Consider the following 19527-nt stretch of genomic DNA (forward strand, 5'->3'; position numbering starts at 1 on the left):
AAAAAAGTTTGCTTTTGAGTCGCACTTCAGAACACAGCGTCTCGTCGCCATGATGTTTTCTAGTTTTCACTGGCGTCTTGGAGCGCAATAAGTGGGCGGTATCGTATTCAAATAACTTGACAAGTTGACTTCATCTAGTCAGAGAGAAAAGCTTCGGTCTTCTAACGATTCATAAAAATGACTCAGAGTCGACTCTTACTTTTGAAAGACAATAACTTTATATACCGGTGCACTGTCATATTTCAAACTTTGCAGGATGTTTTTGTTCACTTAGATCTATGTTACACACTACATGAAAGGTAAATTTCAAAATTCCATGATAGGTGCTCTTTAACAAAGATTTAACAAATACTGGAACAAATGTATTTCTCATTTTTAGTTAATGTTAGTTAAGGCATTAAATAAAGTTAACAATAGAACCTTATTGTAAAGTGTTACCATTTGTAACATTGTTTGCACAGTAGGACTGCACAATGTGGCCAAAATGTTGTGATTTTATACAATATAACTATCAAATAATAAAAATAGTAAGCAAAGTTACTGTAATTATTGTAATACTACTATTGTAACATTTCACTATAAAATAAAATGAGTATTTAAGAAAAATTATATAATAATAATAACACTGTTACAGTACACCTGTAAAATTGCAATGCTAATATTTCTGACTGTAGTCATTTCTTCATTTTTAAATGTTAAACAATCAAATAATTAAACGATCCTGAAAACTCTGGATCATCAGCTGCTCATGTGTAAAAGAACATAGTGCCGCACTTTCACAGTAGGTAGTATACAATATATACAGAGTAGCAAGCAGTACTCTAGTATTCCATTCCAAATGTTATTTCTGAACCACCTCTCATTTCAAGGATGTCTATAAAATTTAAGCTACTGTAACCTGAGTGATTTTGTCCCTAAAGTATGGTAGTGTTAGAAACACACAAGCAAAGCTCAATTCCAGCCTCAATGCCAGCAGGTAGGACAGCTTCTGTGAAATCTCAGGGAGTTTGATCATCTCCCATGATGTGCTTACTAACCACTTTGTACTACACGAACACACGCTGCGGAAGCTGATCATTTGAGTACAGTCTAAATGATGGTTTACTTCACAGGAGACACGCAGAAAGCAGCTCCACTGCAGCAAAGCTAATCAGTGTTCATAAACTCAGGCTATACAACAGTCTCTTATTTCAGCAGGGACTGCCATTGCTGTCGAGATCAAGAACTGATGGAGAGTACATGCCATCTACAAGTATTATTTGTTTAAACAGACAGACAGACAGACAGACAGACAGACAGACAGACAGATAGATAGATAGATAGACAGACAGACAGACAGGCAGACAGACAGACAGACAGACAGACAGACAGACAGGCAGACAGAGACAGACAGACAGACAGACAGACAGACAGACAGACAGATAGATAGATAGATAGATAGATAGATAGATAGATAGACAGACAGACAGACAGACAGACAGACAGACACAGACAGATAGATATCTATTACCATGTACACTATCTATCTAGTGTACATGGTAATTCACTTTGTTAATTCTACATTTATAAAATCAAAGCAGCAGCAAATAACCGTAAAAGAGTGTCATGTTTATCTCTCATGGGCATGAGTGTAGTGTAAATTCTGCAATTAGGCACTGCAACGCAAAAGCATCCAAACCCTTCATTTCAAAATCCAGGTCACAGACTCCCGGGCTGCGGCCAAATTAGACATGCTGAGTGCAGTTTTATCAGAGCAGGAGCAAGTCTAGCAAACTTCTCTGATGCTGGGACCCATGGCATGTATCGACCAGTCAGGACAAAATCCGAAAGGAGTTTAGAGAGTGCATATTCTGAAATATACTGTATACTGTACTGTATTTTGCCTTGTATGTGATTCAGTATGCCGTGCTAAATGTTTTGAATAGCTGGATGCTACTTTGTAACATACTTTCAATTTGCACCTAGAATATTTATGTATTTGGGCATAAATAAGTGTAATTGTTTTGAATTAATAATTGTGTTTAACAGCGGAATTCATGGTGTAAACTACATTACCCATTATGCTGTGAAGAAAATTCCACTAATGAGAGATTTGCACTAAGTAAATTTCAGCAGAAGGGGGTGGAGGGGTGAATGGACTACCATAAACAAGTATGTATGCTATTTGCATACTATGTGCTCAGTATACACTGCATGGATAGAACAAGTAGTGTTGGTAGTAGCCTATGCCATTTTGAATAAAAGTTGCTGTTGGTTGCTTTGTAATCTACAATCCAGATGGCTTTTGTGATTCATTTAAGACAAGTCTGTCCAACTAAAAAAAAAAAAAAAAAAAAAAAAAAAAAGGTGTTAATAAGGTGAGAAATGTTTTTGAGCCTCTTAATTAACAATGGCTGTGCGGTGTGGGCCAAAGACTGCAGCACCTTCTTTGCATAAAAACACGTTGTGATCTGGTCTTTACTCGAGGAGTTAGCCATAATGAGTGACTCATAGACTTCTGCTAGAGCTGTGCATTTGGTTAAGATGGACTGTTTAGAGCACTGAGTTCACATCATATTGGCTTAGAAGCAAGAGATGGCTGATTATGTGTCTGTTATTTTTAACATACTGCATCATGTCCTTAAAGCTGAAGTGTGTAGTTTTTTTGAACTAAATTGCAAAATGATTGTAACAAAAGGTTTCTTGAACACTTCATCTTTCTGTCAATTGTTCTCAAACTCAAGTCCTGCCCCCAAATCACACATTGTTGCTGTGTCAGGTTGGTTGGGATTCTTGAATAATCATAGCAATGTTTTGATTACTTTTTTGGTGAAGTTAAAATACAAATGACTCAAGGTGTGGTAGAGACATTGTTCATTTTAATGGTTAATTTTCCTTTTTTTTTTGGTTTTGTTTACATCTATTCAGTATTTTATCATGTCATATGAATTAATTTGAGTAAATTTCAGCCTGACACATGTGCAGTCACTATGTTATTGATTGTTATTGGATTATTGGAAACAATAATGCTGTTTGTGGATTTTTCTTCTTAAAAACCTTATTGATTCTATACAGTAACAAAAGTTTGGGTTCAGTAAGAATTATTATTATTTATTTTTTTAATAAGTTGCTTATGCTCACCAAGGCTGCATTTATTTGATCAAAAATAGAATAAAAACAGTAATATTGTGAAAAACAATATATTTTGCAGAAAAGTTTAAAATAACTTCTATTTTAGCATACTATAAAATTTAATTTTATAATGTATACTTTAAAATGTAACTTATTCCTTTGATTCAGTCATTTCTCAGCGCTGCATGATCCTTCAGAAAACATTCTAATATGCTGATTTGATGCTCAAGAAAAAATTCTTATTATTAATCTTGCTGAAAACAGTCGCACTGCTTATTATTTTTGTTACTGTTTTTTTTCCAGGATATTTTGATGAATAAAAAAGTTCAAAAGAACAGCATTTATTTGAAATCGAAATCTTTTGAAGCATTACTGCCTTAAATGTCATAATTTTTTATCAATTTAATGTGTCCTTGCTGAGTATTCATCTCTTAAAAACAAAAATCTTACTGACCCCAGGCTTTTAAACGGTGAGGCATATTCCTATTATTTTTTCCTCCTCATGTTTTCATCAATGTTTTAATGAAACTTTTTAATCATCACCTTGACGCACATTGTTGTGAATCACTCCTCTTTGTTATAGTTGATGAAACCTTTCTGAAGCATTTTCGTCAGTAATTTCTTTGACGAGATGCACATTGGACAGGAAGGAGCATTTTTACATTGCATAATTAACACACTTCACCTTTAATGGGGAAGGATGAATAAATGACCTCATCACCTGTGCGCTTTCACAGACTGTTAGTTTGATAATTGCGTCTGCTGTAGAATTTGGCAGCTCTCAGTGGCCGTAAAGGATCTTGATTCCCTGAGAGCTGAGTGCTGATATGACAGCTGTTAGCACACTAGAAACGCTGCAGATATAGAGTATCATCATTATAGCCTGTCCACAATTCTGTGTGTTGGTTGTCTTCATACACACACAGACATACGTGCCCTTCACTGCTGGACAGATGGTGGCTTTGAGCTCAGGGTCCTTGAAGGAGACATTCACGGCAGGGAAGAGAAAGAGCAACAGACAACGATATGAAGACGAGAGCATGCTGTTACTAATGCCCCTGGAGGATGCTGGGAGTTGCTTTGTTAAAGTACTTTCTGGCTGCTAACAAGCGGGAGGGAGATTCTAGGTCATAAAATTACACGTTTCTGCAGCCTCACATGCCTGGCTCTGTGCATGGTTAAAAGTCAAATCAAACAGTGCTGATATGAATTTAGTGGTTTTTTTTTCTTATGTCTGCTATTTTTCGGTGTGTGAAACATTAAGTTAGGGCAAAAAAAGTTAAATATGACCTATATAATAGACAGTATCTTTCTAGAATATATTGCCTGTTGGCTTTAAAGACCTTATGGAACTAAAAGTGGTGTTTTGCGACTTTTAGGTACATTAACATTATTGGTCACACTATATTTTAAGGCCCAATTCTCACCATTAACAAACCATTAACTACGACTTTTCCCTGAACAAACTCCTAATTTGCTGCTTAGTTAGTAACGTAGTTGTTAAGGTTAGGCATTGGGTAAGATTAGGAAAGTAGAATATGGTCATGTAGAAAACGTGCTTTATACGTACTAATAAACAGCCAATATGTTAATAATAGGCATGCTAATAAGCATTAATAGAGAATTGGTCCCTATACTAAAGTGTTACCCATTTATTAATTTAACAGAAGAGCTTTTATGCACTTTTATGCAATAAAGCCAACAATATTCATAGTATGAAATGACAAATTCTCTTTTAGCAGATATAATGCAACATATACAACTCACTAGCAAGTCATGCAATGTGACATAACTAAAGCCTATTGGCTATTTAATTGTTTTTTTTTTTTTTTTAATAGAAAGGCATCAGGTTATTGCAGGCTGACTTCCACACATATATTTGTTTCAAAATAACAAACCTTACCCAACAAACTCTATCACACACTCAAATCCCCTGTCAGCCTATCCCAATTTGCAGCTGATTTTTTTGCGAGTTTCCTCAGCCGTCAGCAGTTCTTCATCCAATTAAAGACAAAACAAAACACCAGAAAAAGTGCACCAAGAGAAAAGCTGCAGCCCAAAACATATACTATCCATACTAAATATTATGTACTATTTAGTATGCTAGACTAGGATTAGTGCATATTAAAGTTTCATATTTCCCACTGTCTCTTGTGCTATAGAAAAAGAGTTTATGACTGGCATCAAATCATGTTTGTATGTAGTTTATTTATTTATTTATTTATTTTGAAGAGGAATGGAATATTTCTCCACTGTCTGAAAATTTAAACAGTAAATAAATACTTTTATTCAGCAAAACAGTTTAAAGTAAACAACAGATCATCATTTCCAGCAGTGTGTAAATAATATTCAGTGATCGCTGTAGACCAAATGTAATTGTCATTGGTTTAAATGACCTGCTTTCGAGTGTCTGTAATGATGGCTTTGGATGGGGACATGATTTAGTGAGCAGTTCACCAATAACCAGAGTGTTTTGAGCTAAAGGTTAGATGTAATTGTTGTAAGACTCATAATGTGGGAAGTATGTGATGCTGACATTACCCTTTACAGTAAGTGGAGCAAGATAATTATTATAATGATGACAGTAATGCTGCCTGTGAGGTCAGATTGTACTGAAGAAAACCCTCTCTCTTTGTTAACCACAGTACTTTTTCAGTCAGATGGCATGTGTGAAAGAACACTTGTCCTTCGAACATTTATTCCTATGTCTTTTTGTGTCAAAGCAAAACAAAAAACAACAGCAAACAAAGGCGCATTGATGTATGGCTGTACATTAAGCTGTATTGTGTGTGATCCAGGGTTTAGCGTTCACCTTGAGACTGGTTTGGTGATGTTCCAGGAAAGGCCCAGCGTGTGTCAGAGGGTCATTAATCAGAGGCAGAGAGAGATCGATAAACCTGATCATTAGTCTCATCAGCTGCTAACGGCGAGCTGAGATCATCTGATTCGCCTACAGATTTGGCACTTCACCCAGGAGAACCTGTTAAGTGTCATGTTCTCTGCCTTTCATGATGGAACATTGCCTGTGAGGAGAAGCAACCATGGTTGATGGTTTTTACTTTCACAGGATAAGCAGATCTGCTTGCTTTTACATATAAAACATACTAGAAATAGGCAAAATAATGAAATTCTGTCATTTCTCACACTGTGACTTTCTCTTACTGTTTTCATAGGATAATTTTTTATCTGATGAAGCTTTTAATTATAGAAAATACTTCTCCATAGTTCTCAAATCTCTTTCAGTGCTTTCAATTCAAATGTGACGTGTTATGCAAGGTTTGACGTCTGTGATGCCAAATGTCATTGGTTGTCAAGTATCTTGTCATTGACGTCAAACCTGGTGCAACACATCTTGACGTGCAGTATTTGAATTGAAAAAGACACAGCAGGAAGATTTTAAGTGAATCATTATCAATGTTTTGGTCATATGGACTACTTTTAATGTACTTTAATGATACTTTTTTTGTCATTTTTGGAGTTCACCAGAAGAACTAACCCCAACTCATAATTTGAGCACATTAATCTAGAATTAAAGGGATAGTTCACCCAAAAATTATAATTCTGTCATTAATAACTCACCCTCAAGTCGTTCCAAACCTGTAAGACCTTTGTTCGTCTTCAGAACACAAATTAAGATAATGAAGTATGAGAGCTTTCTGACCCTGCAAAGACAGCAAGGGAACTACCACAGTCAAGGCACAGAAACGTAATAAGAACATCTTTAAAGTAGTCCATGTGACATTGGTGTTTCAACCGGAATTTTATGAAGCTACGAAAATACTTTTTGTTTGCAAAGTAAACAGAAATAATGACTTTATTAAACAATTTCTTCTCTTCCTTGTCAGTCTTCAAATTGAGGTTGAACCACTGATGTCACATGGAGTATTTTAACAATGTCCTTGCTATCTTTTTGGGCCTCGAACATGTCAGTTGCATTGGTGTCTATGCAGAGTCAGAAAGCTCTTGGATTTAATCAAAAATATCTTAATTTGTGTTTCAAAATGAATGACGGTCTTACGGGTATGGAACGACATGAGAGTAATTCTTGAAAGAATTTTAATTTTTGGGTCAACTATCCCTTTAACTTGATCAGTTAACTAGATAACGTGGTCATAACGTGTTTATTTCAAACTGGGATAAAGAAAGTGTGACTTTCAATGTTCTCATTCCTGTAGAAGTTGTCACTGGAAGATTCTCTTTCTATTCTAACTCTTTCTCTTTTCTCTCACACTCTCGGCGGATTCCTTGTTGACACCTGAAGGTGTGAATTATTCATTTCTTCAGGCAGATGAAGAATGGGTGGCAGGGGCACGTGATGCACACACACTTACACAAACATGCTCATGGGTATATATACTGTACATCAGGGGTGCCCAACCCTGCTCCTGGCGATCGACTGTCCTGCATTGTTTAGCTTCAACCCTAATCAAACACACCTGCCTTTAATTTTTAAGTGAGCCTGAAGACCTTAATTAGTTGCTTCAGGTGTGTTTGATTGTGGTTGGAGATGGGGTTTGGGTGTGTTTTGTTAGAGGTGAGCAGGGTTGGGCACCCCTGCTGTACATACACTACTGTTTAAAAGTTGGGGTCAGCAAGATTTTTTTCTTTTAAGAAATTAATACTTTTACTCAGCAAAGATGCATAAAATTGATTAAAAAATAACAGGAAACACTTTACACACACAAAAAAAATATATTCATCATGAAAAATGTCATGGTTTCAGCAAACATATATACAGCACAACTGTTTTCAACATTGATAAAAAAGAAATGTCTCTTGAGCTTCATATTAGAATGATTTCTGAAGGATCATGTGACACTGAAGACTAGAGTAATGATGCTGAAAATTCTGCTTTGCATCACAGAAATTACAATTATACTAAAATAGAAAACAGTTATTTTAAATCGTAATAGTATTTCATAGTATTCCTGTTTTTATTTTTGATTAATTTTTTGATTAAATGAATGCAGCCCTGTTGACCATGACCACTAAGGTTATATAGTTCTTTTGTTTTTTAATAGGCCTAAAGCTTTAAGAAAAAAACTTTTTTTTTTACATTTGAAATGACCCTTGACATTTTTAAAGGGTAATTTTTGTAATATTTTCCTAAATTTTGGAGACAGTTTTGTCACCAGTGTCTATAGCCAAGTAAACCTGCAGCTAGTATAAATATATAAAGAAATAATAGCTCTAAAGTACATTACTGTGCATTGCATTTTCCTTCTGGCTGCATCTGTAAGAGTTTGTGCATTTTTCAAAAGAAATCTGCAACTTCAGTTCCCCATAGAGAATCAGCATATAATTCATGACTTAAGGTGATTCTGTAGAAGGTTCTGCATTGGTGACTGTGATGATAATATAAAAGACATAATTATTAATCACAATATTACATCGATTTTACACAACAAATGCATCAGATGATCACAATGAAAAGTTCATCATAGTATTTTAATATCTCACCCAATTTACGAGATGGGCAGCATGTGGACTTGGACTTTAAAGAAATGTGTATACTTGTTTGGAAATAATAATTCTAGAAATTATCATATATAATGCTGATGATAATACAGGTAGCACTCATAATAACAATAATAATCAGATGATTTGTTTTTCCCCACAGGTCAGTCGTGTTTTGAAACCTGGTGGCCGTTTCATCTCGGTCACGTTTGCGCAGCCACATTTTCGTAAGGGACTCTATGCTCGAGCGGAGTATGACTGGTCTATCAAGCACTATCACTATGGCAACAGCTTCCACTACTTCCTCTATGTTCTCACCAAAGGGGAGGAGCTTAGCTCCGAGGATGCTGCACTGGAGAGGAGACTGCTTGTGGAAGCTGAGGCTCCACCCACAAATATAAGATTTCAAGGAGCGGATTCTGAGGACTTCCTGAATAACATTGGATTATAGGGATTTGCACAACATCTATCAATCAAGAGACAGCTGACAGAAGTTGTACAGCATTCATATACATTTTTAGGCTCCTATCCTAGTGCACCCAAAAATTACACTTCCTCTCCTTCATGTTGTTCTAAATTCATTAGATTTTTTTTCTTCCTTGGAACAAAACAGATTGTTGTTGTTTTTGTTAAATGATCGTCTCCATTTACATTTGTGTTCCAGGGAAGGAAGAAAGTCATACAGGTTTGGAACAACATAAGGAAGAGTAAATCATAACAGAAATTTAATTATTGGGTGAACTATTACTTTATCCGTTTTCTTGACTAAAAGAGGAAACGATTACTCTTTTTGTTTTTTAGTGATGTTAAGGACAACATTGCACTGAAATAAAACAAAACATAGTAACCTGACCTCTGGGATCCTGTTAACTTTTAGAATTACATGTTTACTTTTACGCCACTCTGTATTGGTTTAGAATACGTTCAGTACTTGGACTTGGAACAGCTATATGCTCTTAAACTATTTCTTTTAAATATCTTGTATATTTTTTAAAAGCCTTTTTTTAAGCATGTTTTGATGTGAATTTGTACTCTGTTTTGCATTTTCGCTCTCTCTCTCTCTCTCTGGCCTATTTCTGTTCGATTGTGTTGATTGGTATGACAAGGTTGAGTGGTTGGCACCTGCACAATTGTGCAGAGACAAATCTGTCACAAACGCTTCTCAAACAACAAATAAACAGACAGACAGAAAACAAACAGCCCTGCTGTGTGCCAGAATATGACAGACGTGTCTGTGCTCTTTTGGATGAGGAATGGCTAATGGCGGAGGAGGCCATTAATAAACCAGAAATCATTTATTTTTAATTTAGCTCTGGAATGTAATTACCGTCTATTTTTAAGGCTTGAGGAAGGTGCCTGAATTTCAGAACAGCTTCCTGTGTGCCAGTGTGAACATAGATTGATTTTTATAGTAAATAGAGGAAAGTTATTCTTGAACCAGGAGAGACCGAAACATATTTAAACCCACACTATGTCATGGATGGTTGCTAAGGTGTTATGAGTTCTTTTTAGAATGTTGCTAGGGAGTTCCTAGGTTGGTTCTACACAAAAGGCCACCCAAAAAGAGAGAGTTGTATCCTTAAATATGCCTTGGGTAAATCTATGGGATTTTTTTTTATCCATTTTATTGTCTTCCTGGCAAAAAACATCAGTTTGATTGTGTGGAACAGTAATAGCACACCTCTTCTCTGTAAATTGTGCAATTTGAAGAACTCTTAGTGTCCATGTGGAATGCACCCATATTAAAACAGAAGAAGGTGATGGACTATGAAGCCCTTACACTGTGAAAAAGTGATGGTGAGCATGTACCATTAAATAGTAGCGGTTCATATACCAGTAGCAGTTTCATAAACTTTTAGTTCAGTGTTGATTGTGTCCAGATATGTATGTGTTATCTGTGAAAGCTGATGATGTAGTCACAGGTCTTTCCTCTTCACTGAAGCACTAAGCAATGACGTCAGGGCAGGGACCGTATCGGATGGATGCTGGTATCAGGTGAGCTGCACGTATCGGGTGTAGATTTATTCTGTGATCGTATCCTCACGACATGCTGTGTGGCAGTTCTTCAGGAACCAAGTGCTGCCTAAACACCATGAAGCTGCTGCGGAGAATAGGAGCCCCTGATTAGTCTAATGGCTGGTTATGTGTTGTTTACCCCCTCGCAATGCAAACCCAGACGCAAGCTTTACTTCATATTGACATTTAAGACCATGATATTCAATAATGTACTTTTGAATAATTGATTATAAGTAATTTCAGAAGTGTAAGTGTAGTGTTTTGGAGAAGAAATGGAACAGTTCTTGTAAGGTACTCAGCAAATTTAATTCTGCATGTCATGGACATTGTTATTGACAACAATAATGCCTTGTTTGAAAGTTGAAAAAAAAAAGTAAAAAGCCTTGAGATTTAATTAATTTGGATGGATGGATGATGCATGGATGGATGGATGGATGAACGGACAGATAAACAGTTGGATGGATAGGTGGAGAGACAGGCAGATAAATGGTTAGTTGGGTGGATGGATCGATAGATTGATGGGTAGATATACAGAGAGGAGGATAAACAGACAGACAGATAGGTGGATAAATTAATGGAAGGATGGACAGACGGATGGATAGACAGACAGATGCTTAGTTGGATGATAGATAGACAGGCAGATGAACAGACAGATGGATCGAAGGACGGACAGACGGATGGATAGACGGGTGGATTGACACAGACAGATGAAACGATGGTTGGAGAGATGGGCAGATAGAGAGAGAGATGGTTAGTTGGATAGATGGATAGACAGAGAAACAGATAGATAGATGGATGGATGGATAGAAGGTCAGACAGACAAAGAGAAGGACAGACAGATGGATAAATGGATGGATAGCTGGATGGATAGACAGAGACAGACAGACCTATGGTTGGTTGGTTGGTTGAGTGACAGACAGATTCAACTAAAATTCACACTCATCATGAATTGAAAGTGAACCTGTTCCTTAATTCAGAATATTGCCCAGAGCTGCTTTTGAATAATTGTCAATAGAGAATGAAGCTTTTTAGGTCCAGATGGTGTAGTAACGACATCTATCAGCAGGGGCTAAACAGACTGGCTGACCTGCCAAACCTTGACCCCATTGGTGCATCCCTGCCTCTAGTTTACAGACAGATTGTTTTCATGAGTCACAGTTATTGCGCACAGAAGAAAAGAATCAGAAATGATCATTTGACCCTTCAATATCATTAATCAAAGACTGAGATCTGCCTGTTCATCAAAGCTCATGTTTCTGTTCTGTTGTTGAGCGGGGGAGGGGTCAGGACACACCATTACATCATCCAGCAGTGGCAGCCTATGTGGTATTGATAGCAGACACATAAACCCCTGCTCAAAGCCAGCCAGCTCCACTGACAACACTGAGCGTAATTTAGCTTAGTACAACGTTTACCCTAGAAACATATCTGAGCTGAAAAATCTAAATTAAATTGTAATTTAAATTTCGACTGATGCAGGGTTTTTTTTTTTTTACATAATCTCTAGAGACCTAGGTCATATAATGCTTATAAATAAATAGTATGGTTTAATGATAACACAACATGAATGTTTACATATTTGCAGTATTTAATATTTACAACTTCTCAAAATTTAACCATATTTTGGAACTGACATAAGCTTCTATAAAATGTATCCCTTTCTGATGTCAAATATAACCAAACATGGGCAAATATTACAAATATTGGCAGTCACACTTCATTTTAAGGCCCAATTCTCACTATTAACAAATCATTTATTATGACTTTTGCCTTAAAGGGGACCTAACACACACTTTCACCCAATCTCATGTTAATCTTGAGTTCCTATAGAGTAGTACTGAATCCTTCACATTTCCAAAAAGTCGTTAGTTTTATCATATATATGAAAGAAAGATACAGCTTTAAGATTCTCTCCAAAAACAGTCGAGCTGCTACAGGGATGCTGTGGGCGGAGCTAAAGATTGATGAGCACTTGAGCGCCGATTGCCAACAAAATTTGATGCAGTTTCACTTCCCTTCTGGAGTTCTGAATTATCTTTTATAGCTGAGACCGCTCCATCTTTCAGTATCAAACAATGTGCAAAAATCGAGCATCGAACTGGGCCTTGTTTATAAAATGTTCGTCAACAAACACACTTGCGAAACTTCTCTGCAACCTGGGAAAACAAACTGCATCCGTTGTTTACGTTACACTGGATTCTTCGGAAAGCTGAACATCTTTTCCTTACAACCAAAAACACACCTCTTTAGAGACATTCTTCCCGAGTGACTCCCGTGCAGCACTGCTGAATGAAGCACATTGATGGGTGCGATCTCGCTCTCGCTCCGGTCGATGTGTGCGCATGTGCGCTCTTCCGGGAGAAATGCCCATATAAGGAGTTCCACCCTTAATTATGTCATGAAGAGCCACGATCTAAAAAAAAACGTTCAGAAACCTTAAAGAAACCCGGAAGTGTATATTTGGCACAGAAATACGTCCAAATCGATTTTTTAAACTTTGGCCATGTTTAGCATAAGAATCCAACTCTTTAACAGTGTAAACATCTCTGAATGCATGAAACAACATTGTCCCACCCCCTTTAATAAACTCATAATTTGCTGCTTAGTAACTTAGGTAGTTGTTAAGTTTAGGTATTGGTAGGATTAAGGATGTAGAATATGGTCATCCAGAATATGTGCTTTATAAGTACTAATAAACAGCCAGTGTTAATTATATGCAGCTAATAAGCAATTAGTTAATAGTGAGAATTGGTCCCTATACTAAAGTGTTACCATATTGGCAAATTTAAACTATTTTTTGGTTTAAGTCAATTTGTTTGCTTTTAATGTAGTTTGCACATTGTTCTGTGTCTGGTTTTGGAAGGATGGATGGATTTTAGATGGATGGATAAATAGATTTTTGATGGATGAATTTGTAGTTTACTTGTATTGGTGTTCTTCAAACTTTGGTTCCGGGTTGAACGTCAACCTGAAACACCAAAAATGCATTGCAATCTATTACATTTCTCTGTCTGTCATTTCAAATTCAGCTTCCTTAATGGTGTGGCCAGTTCAATTCAAATTAATTTGCTGTATATTCAGTATAATGGGGATTTCAGGTCATTCCTGGCATGTACCACTTTAATTGCATAATGGTGCAACATACAAAAGTTATTTTAATGATGAGCTGCAGATTCTGGAACAACATTCCTATTCCTATACCACGAGTTACTCCTAAACTCAAAGCGAAATGATAGGATGAATGTTAAATCCCAAGCCAATCCCTAAACCCAGTACTAAAACATGATTGGTTGACAGGAATGTTGTACTACAACCAACCAGGATGTATATCCAGGATCATGTCCTAATTGTCCTTGGATAATCATGGTAAGCAGATCCACACTGAGCCATGTGATGAATGAGAATTTGGTTTGCAACATTAGCATCTTTTGCTCATCAGTTCCTGTTGTCTATCTACAATGCTCTTTAAAAGTAAATGCCATGAGTATTTGGTTCGGCAGTATGACATTGACATCAATTCCTCTGTGGCTGAATGTGAATCTGTGCATATTTATGGTTCATACGAGCCAGTTCAAACACTTACACTTTGACTCACAGTGGCGTTAAATGAGAATTTACTGCACAAAAAAATGTTATTATCGCTAATGATGGAGATCAAAGTAGCACCAAATGAAAGCTACAAACTGGGATGAATCAAGGACAATGCTTTTAAATCTAATGTCTTTCTTTCTCTCGTGCTTTTAATTTCTTCTGGCAAAGATCTCATTCTTTGAGAATCTTAGAATGTCATCTCTCCTTCTTTCTTCCGTTATCACCTTGTCATTATCTGCCAAGAGTTGGGCTTTCCATATTGGGTCAGGCCACAGCGTCGCTCAGTCACTCCAGAGCTGCCGTGGGCCGCCTGTCTGTTCAGATAGTGTATCAGTAATCTCCAGCTCTGAGCAGCCTGTGTGAAGCGCTAAGGATTCCCCTGGGCATTGGAGCCATTCAGGAACACTGCAACAGCCATGAAGGTGTATTAATAGACTGAGATGGTGAAGCTGAGTGTCCTTGACTGTGCTTGAGTGAATGTCTGATGGACATTCTGCTGTGCAAGGACCTCGTCGAGTCTCGAGAATAAACATGCATAGATGTTGGGATAACTGCTGAGGTTAAACTGCCATTGATTATCTGAAAATCGTTTGGAAATTTTAGTGGCCAAACTTGAGCGTGGGTCAGCTGGAGTTATAGAACGTTATCAGGATTGGATGAGTATTGGAGTTTAAATTGATTTAGGTAAGCCTGACTTGTTTCTAGATGGATCCTGAGCCTCATTGCACACATTGGATATAGCTGACCCAAAGCCCATTCATGGCCGCATGACGGCACAGATCATGGATAAAAGCCATTGATTCTCTTGCGGTTGAAATGCACACATTGTAGCGGAGATGTGTGTCTGACTGTGTGTGAAGAAAAACATCAATATTACTGTAAAATCTAACTGCATTTCAGAGTGTTCGGAGTAAACAGGAAACAGTGTGTGGCTTTAATCAAGCTGTGTAGAAACAATATTCAGCTTAAATAAACAACCTCAACTGAAAAAATGACCTGGAATCACCACTAACATCCTGACTGTTTTTACTTGGTCTGTTTACTCATTAGCTTGATTTTAATGTGCCACATCTTCTTTTAAAGGGAAAGTTCACCTCAAAATGAACATTATGCTATCATTTACTCACCCCCATGTCAGACTAAACCTGTATGATTTTCTTTCTTTGTATTGTATAAAGCACTACAGAAATAAAGGAGACGACTTCATTTTGGGGTGTACTCTCCCTTTAAAGATTTCAAGGAACTGTCAAATCTTGTCAACTGTCACCTAAAAATCCATCTTTCAATCACTATTTTAAATCGAAGTGTAGAAGATCCTCCAGTAAAAGTAGCAGCACAGCTTAAAGCTCTCACAGGACCTTATGCCACAAGAGCAACACTGAGTGTGATTACATGGCCATCAGAGCTGGTGCCAAACTTCACTGTGTCCTATGAGAAGTACAGGCCTGGAGTGCACTAACACTCTCTCCATAGGGTTTCATCCTCATAGACAACTCCGGAACTAAAGATCTGTGAGGAGATGACAGGCTGAAAGAAGACTGCAGTTCTCTGAGCTCCACAGGAAGATACAACCATCCTGACATAAATTATATTTCATCAGACTACAACAGCTTGATCTGGTCATTTAAAACTGCTCGGGGATATTTTTAAATGTCATCATACTTGTTTAATCATGTGATGGATAGTATTTGTGCCTTGTTTATTAGTATAGGCCTACTGTAAATGCAGATGGGTTCACCAGCAGGCTGTGCATGTGTTGTGATGACCTCAAAATCAATATTTGTGTCAGACTTGTTTACCTCTTTGTAATGCAGCCAAATGACGACAGAAACGCACATCTGAATGTTCTTCCACCATTTATTAGTTCACCAAATACAGTGAAAATGGTATTTTAATATGCAATGATTCATTCTTAGAATGTCATGACATTTTTGTTGCTTTTTTGCTTAATAAAACGATGTTCCATTATTGAAAAGTATTAAGGTTTCATGCACAACAAACCATAGTCAGTTTCTTTAGAATAATGGTACAAAACAAATCAAAAAATTCAAATAAAACCAACAAAAGAAACGTAATGTTCAAAAAACCTGTCAAATAACAACAAGTTATTTGAAGATATTCGTAAACAGTGCAGTAGATTTCTAATATCGCCATTTTTCTAAGAAATTCATCAACAAAGCTCAAGTCACAGTTTACGATTTCCATATAACAGTAGTTCAACACAGATGTGTGTGTGCAAAAAACCCGAAAAAACATTCATTCATGAAGTCTTTTTTTTTTAAGGAAAAAAAAACCATTCCAACCAAACTGAATTATACTCTCATCCCAGTCTAAAGATTTTTCTCTGAAATATAAACATCACTGTTGATGAATCTTTAAGACGACATACTAGCATATCATTTTAAATAACAAATATTTAGATATAAAAATACAAATATGACTTTTTTTTTTTTTTTTTTTTTTTTTAAAGAAGCGTGCCAGGGAAAGATTCATGGTGGCACCTCTATTGGCACCGAAGTGAAAGTTCATGCAAAGAGATGGACACGACAAAAGAAATGTGAGGAGCTGATGAAAAAAATGTTTTTTGAAATGTATAAAATTCGGCTTGGAAGAAATCAAGATGCATTCATGTTGGGTTAATTACAAGAGGTGGTAATGCACAATGTTCCCCTGTGCTATACTGATGATGTGAATCCGTGGCGCAGGTGCGCAAATCAGCTACAGTGAAGGGCAAAACAATAGATCACCAAACGACGCTTCAAAGACTACACGCTTCAACACCTGTGGGCATGTGTATGATAATATTCTCAATTTCTGAAAAAAGAATATGATGCAAAACAGCGAAAGAAAATATTCACATTGCACCATCCGTACATAGTTCATTTATCATTATGGGAGCTCAATGTCTTTGTGTGTGAAGTCTAAAATGTCTCTAAAAGCAGCAGTCGGATTGAAGTCGACGCTCAAGGCAGATCCATATGTGTGTGTGTGTGCGTCTTTGTGTGTTATGGGGAAGGTCTTTGAGCTAAGATACTGTACAACTATAGTAACAGAGCGTAATATGCGGTTAGTCTTCAGCTGAACTTCGTGTTGCTTACAGCGCTTTTGGAAGATGATGGTCGTGGAATAATAATGGCAAGTCCATCCATCTTTATTCACAGATGAGCCGCAGCGCGCAGCCTCAACAACATCTCCGACATCTTCCTCAAAGCTTCCGTTGTCGTTTATATTGGAGAATTGCCAGCAAACCCCAAAGGAATTTCCGTCTCCCCTTCTTTAATTCGCGTTTTCCCTTTTTAGTTTAAGTCTCCTCGTGGTTCGAGTGTCGTGCCACAGTCTCTCCATCTCTTTGCAATCTTCTTCACATGCACAACCGACAAGTGCTTCGAATCGGTGATAAAAAAACTGAAATGTCTTCAAGGCATCGCGCGGGTTTACACGCCCGGTGATGATTTGTCGGTCATGCCTTTCAGCACCTCGTCTATTCGGTCGTCCTCGATGACCACTGGAAAGAAGAAGACAGACAGCTGATGTCAAGACTTCGCCAATCTAGCATGTGTGTTCTGTGCGCTTTGAAACTGCGCAACAAGACTAGACACACGACAAACGCATTCTAATGCGTTAAAATGCATAATAAATGCGAAACAATATCACTTAACAAGGTCATTTCTCATTCGGGTTGCATGAAATAGCCTATTATTTAGCCAACATATCGAGACTGGTGACAGCTTGACATTTTTACAGATGTCAAACTGTCAAAATGTGCATGCATTTAAATGCATTCTGTAATTTTCTCGTCTTTATGTTGTAAACCCGTATGATTTTTTTTATTAAGTGTTATGAGCTGACAGGCTCGATCACTATTCACTTTTACGGCATATTTTTTTTCCCGTGCAATGAACGTGAACGGTGATCGAGGCTGTCGTTCTCCCTAACATCTCCTTTTGTGTTGCACGGAAGAAAAAGTGAGTGAAAACGTAAAGTCTCTATTCCTTTAATCTGCAATCAGGTAACATTCTCACCTCTCTTCGCTCTGCCGATCTGTCCAAGTTTTGGAGGTCTTTTCGCCTGCGACGCTCCGAAGAACGAGTTGGTGTCCTGCAGCCCGCAGCTGAAGGACATCTGACTGACATCGTTGTCCGCTCCGTATCCGCTCATTTTCCCCTCTCCGTACGGCAGAACCTCGGACATGACTGCTGAAGGACGGGTTCGCGACGCAGAAGGCGCAAAAGAACTGATGTATGTAGGCAGCTACGGCGGATATGGCAACTATCCCGCAAAACAAGTGCACTTGTTTGTTTTTTTGCGTAGATATTCCCGCGCGTAAATTTCAGACTCCTCGCACCGCCAACTTCCAAACGGACTGGAGTGCTCGGTGCAGAATGAGAGAGCGAGCGAGCGAGAGAGAGAGAGAGAGAGCGCGGCTGAGTGTACGACTACATCAGCGGTCGGGTGAAGTCTGCTGTAAGGTACGGGAGATCCCGCGATCATAAAGGAAACCCGGGCGGAACAGTGAAGTCATCCATCCGGGCGTGTGTGTGTTTAGAAGAGAGAGAGAGAGAGATGGGGACTCCAAGAGGTGCAAGGGTGGCCCCATCAGGCGAAAGCTGAAATTGGCGAGAGGAATCTCAACAACAACTATACTGCAAGCTTTATTGTGCCGTTACATTTTAATGTTATAGGCTTAGCCTTAATGTGTAGCCTTTTTTTTCAACTTTAGGCATTTCTTGTTGTAGGGGTTAATTTTTTATTAAAATATAATATTTTAGAGATTTATGATCTGCCCTAACGTCTCCATTCGTAAAATGAATTCATAAACTTCGAATTCATAAAATTCTCCAATTATTTAGCATGAATACAAAAGAATAATAGGCTACACAATTCAATTAAAATTCTGTCATTTGCTCACCTTTAAGTTGTTCAAAACCCGTAAAATATAATTATTAAAAATATTTTTTTTTCTTAAAACATAGCCAAGGCCTGTGTATATTTTTGTTAATAAAAGTCAGTACATTTTCCCCATTCCTTTCCCATAAATTTTTGTTGCCACTTTTCAAATGCATTTTTTACATAGGCTACTTTTTTAATATGCATGATTTTTTACGCTTATCCCAGACCCACATTTTCAATCTTAAAATAAAAAGTATTAAATATTACTTTTTTGAAACATTGCTTAAGCAAAAAATAATAAATTAAACATTATATGAAAATGAAATAAACATTTAGGCTATAGAAGTTATATAGTTTCAATATTCATTTGAAGGTTTAAAGGTTTAATTTCCACCATAACAAACAGTTTTGTCCCAGATAGTCTTCGCAAAAATTAGTAACAACAGTGTCAGTGAAGAACAT

At 37.3% G+C, this 19527-nt stretch overlaps 2 protein-coding genes across 4 annotated transcripts in view; one reads left to right on the forward strand and one right to left on the reverse strand.

Moving 5' to 3' along the window:
• The window catches only part of ece2a (endothelin converting enzyme 2a), a 61412-nt gene extending 51621 nt beyond the window's left edge, over window positions 1-9791 (forward strand). For all 3 annotated transcript variants that reach the window (XM_042718882.1, XM_042718881.1, XM_042718883.1), the window contains one exon: window positions 8732-9791. In XM_042718882.1, coding sequence (XP_042574816.1) covers window positions 8732-9019 — 288 coding nt within the window. In that variant the 3' untranslated portion in view covers window positions 9020-9791. The remainder of the gene's footprint in view (window positions 1-8731) is intronic.
• A 6223-nt stretch (window positions 9792-16014) lies between these two features.
• On the reverse strand, window positions 16015-18649 carry LOC109111345 (calcium/calmodulin-dependent protein kinase II inhibitor 2-like). The gene is made up of 2 exons (XM_019124277.2): window positions 18198-18649; window positions 16015-17680 (listed from the first exon to the last, which is right to left on the reverse strand). The coding sequence occupies exons 1-2, from the start codon at window positions 18364-18366 to the stop codon at window positions 17610-17612; spliced, it is 240 nt and encodes a 79-aa protein (XP_018979822.1). The 5' UTR covers window positions 18367-18649; the 3' UTR covers window positions 16015-17609.
• Between the last annotated feature and the right edge of the window lie 878 nt (window positions 18650-19527).

This window comes from Cyprinus carpio, chromosome B2, assembly GCF_018340385.1.
Source record: "Cyprinus carpio isolate SPL01 chromosome B2, ASM1834038v1, whole genome shotgun sequence".
In the NCBI taxonomy this organism is placed as follows: domain Eukaryota; kingdom Metazoa; phylum Chordata; class Actinopteri; order Cypriniformes; family Cyprinidae; genus Cyprinus; species Cyprinus carpio.

What these genes read in the sequence shown, in the direction of transcription:
- LOC109111345 (XM_019124277.2), bottom strand. Translation starts at nt 18,366, where the DNA reads ATGTCCGAGGTTCTGCCGTACGGAGAGGGGAAAATGAGCGGATACGGA. An exon ending in GATCGGCAGAGCGAAGAGAG is followed by an intron (nt 17,681 to 18,197) that starts GTGAGAATGTTA and finishes TCTTCTTTCCAG; the next exon opens with TGGTCATCGAGGACGACCGA.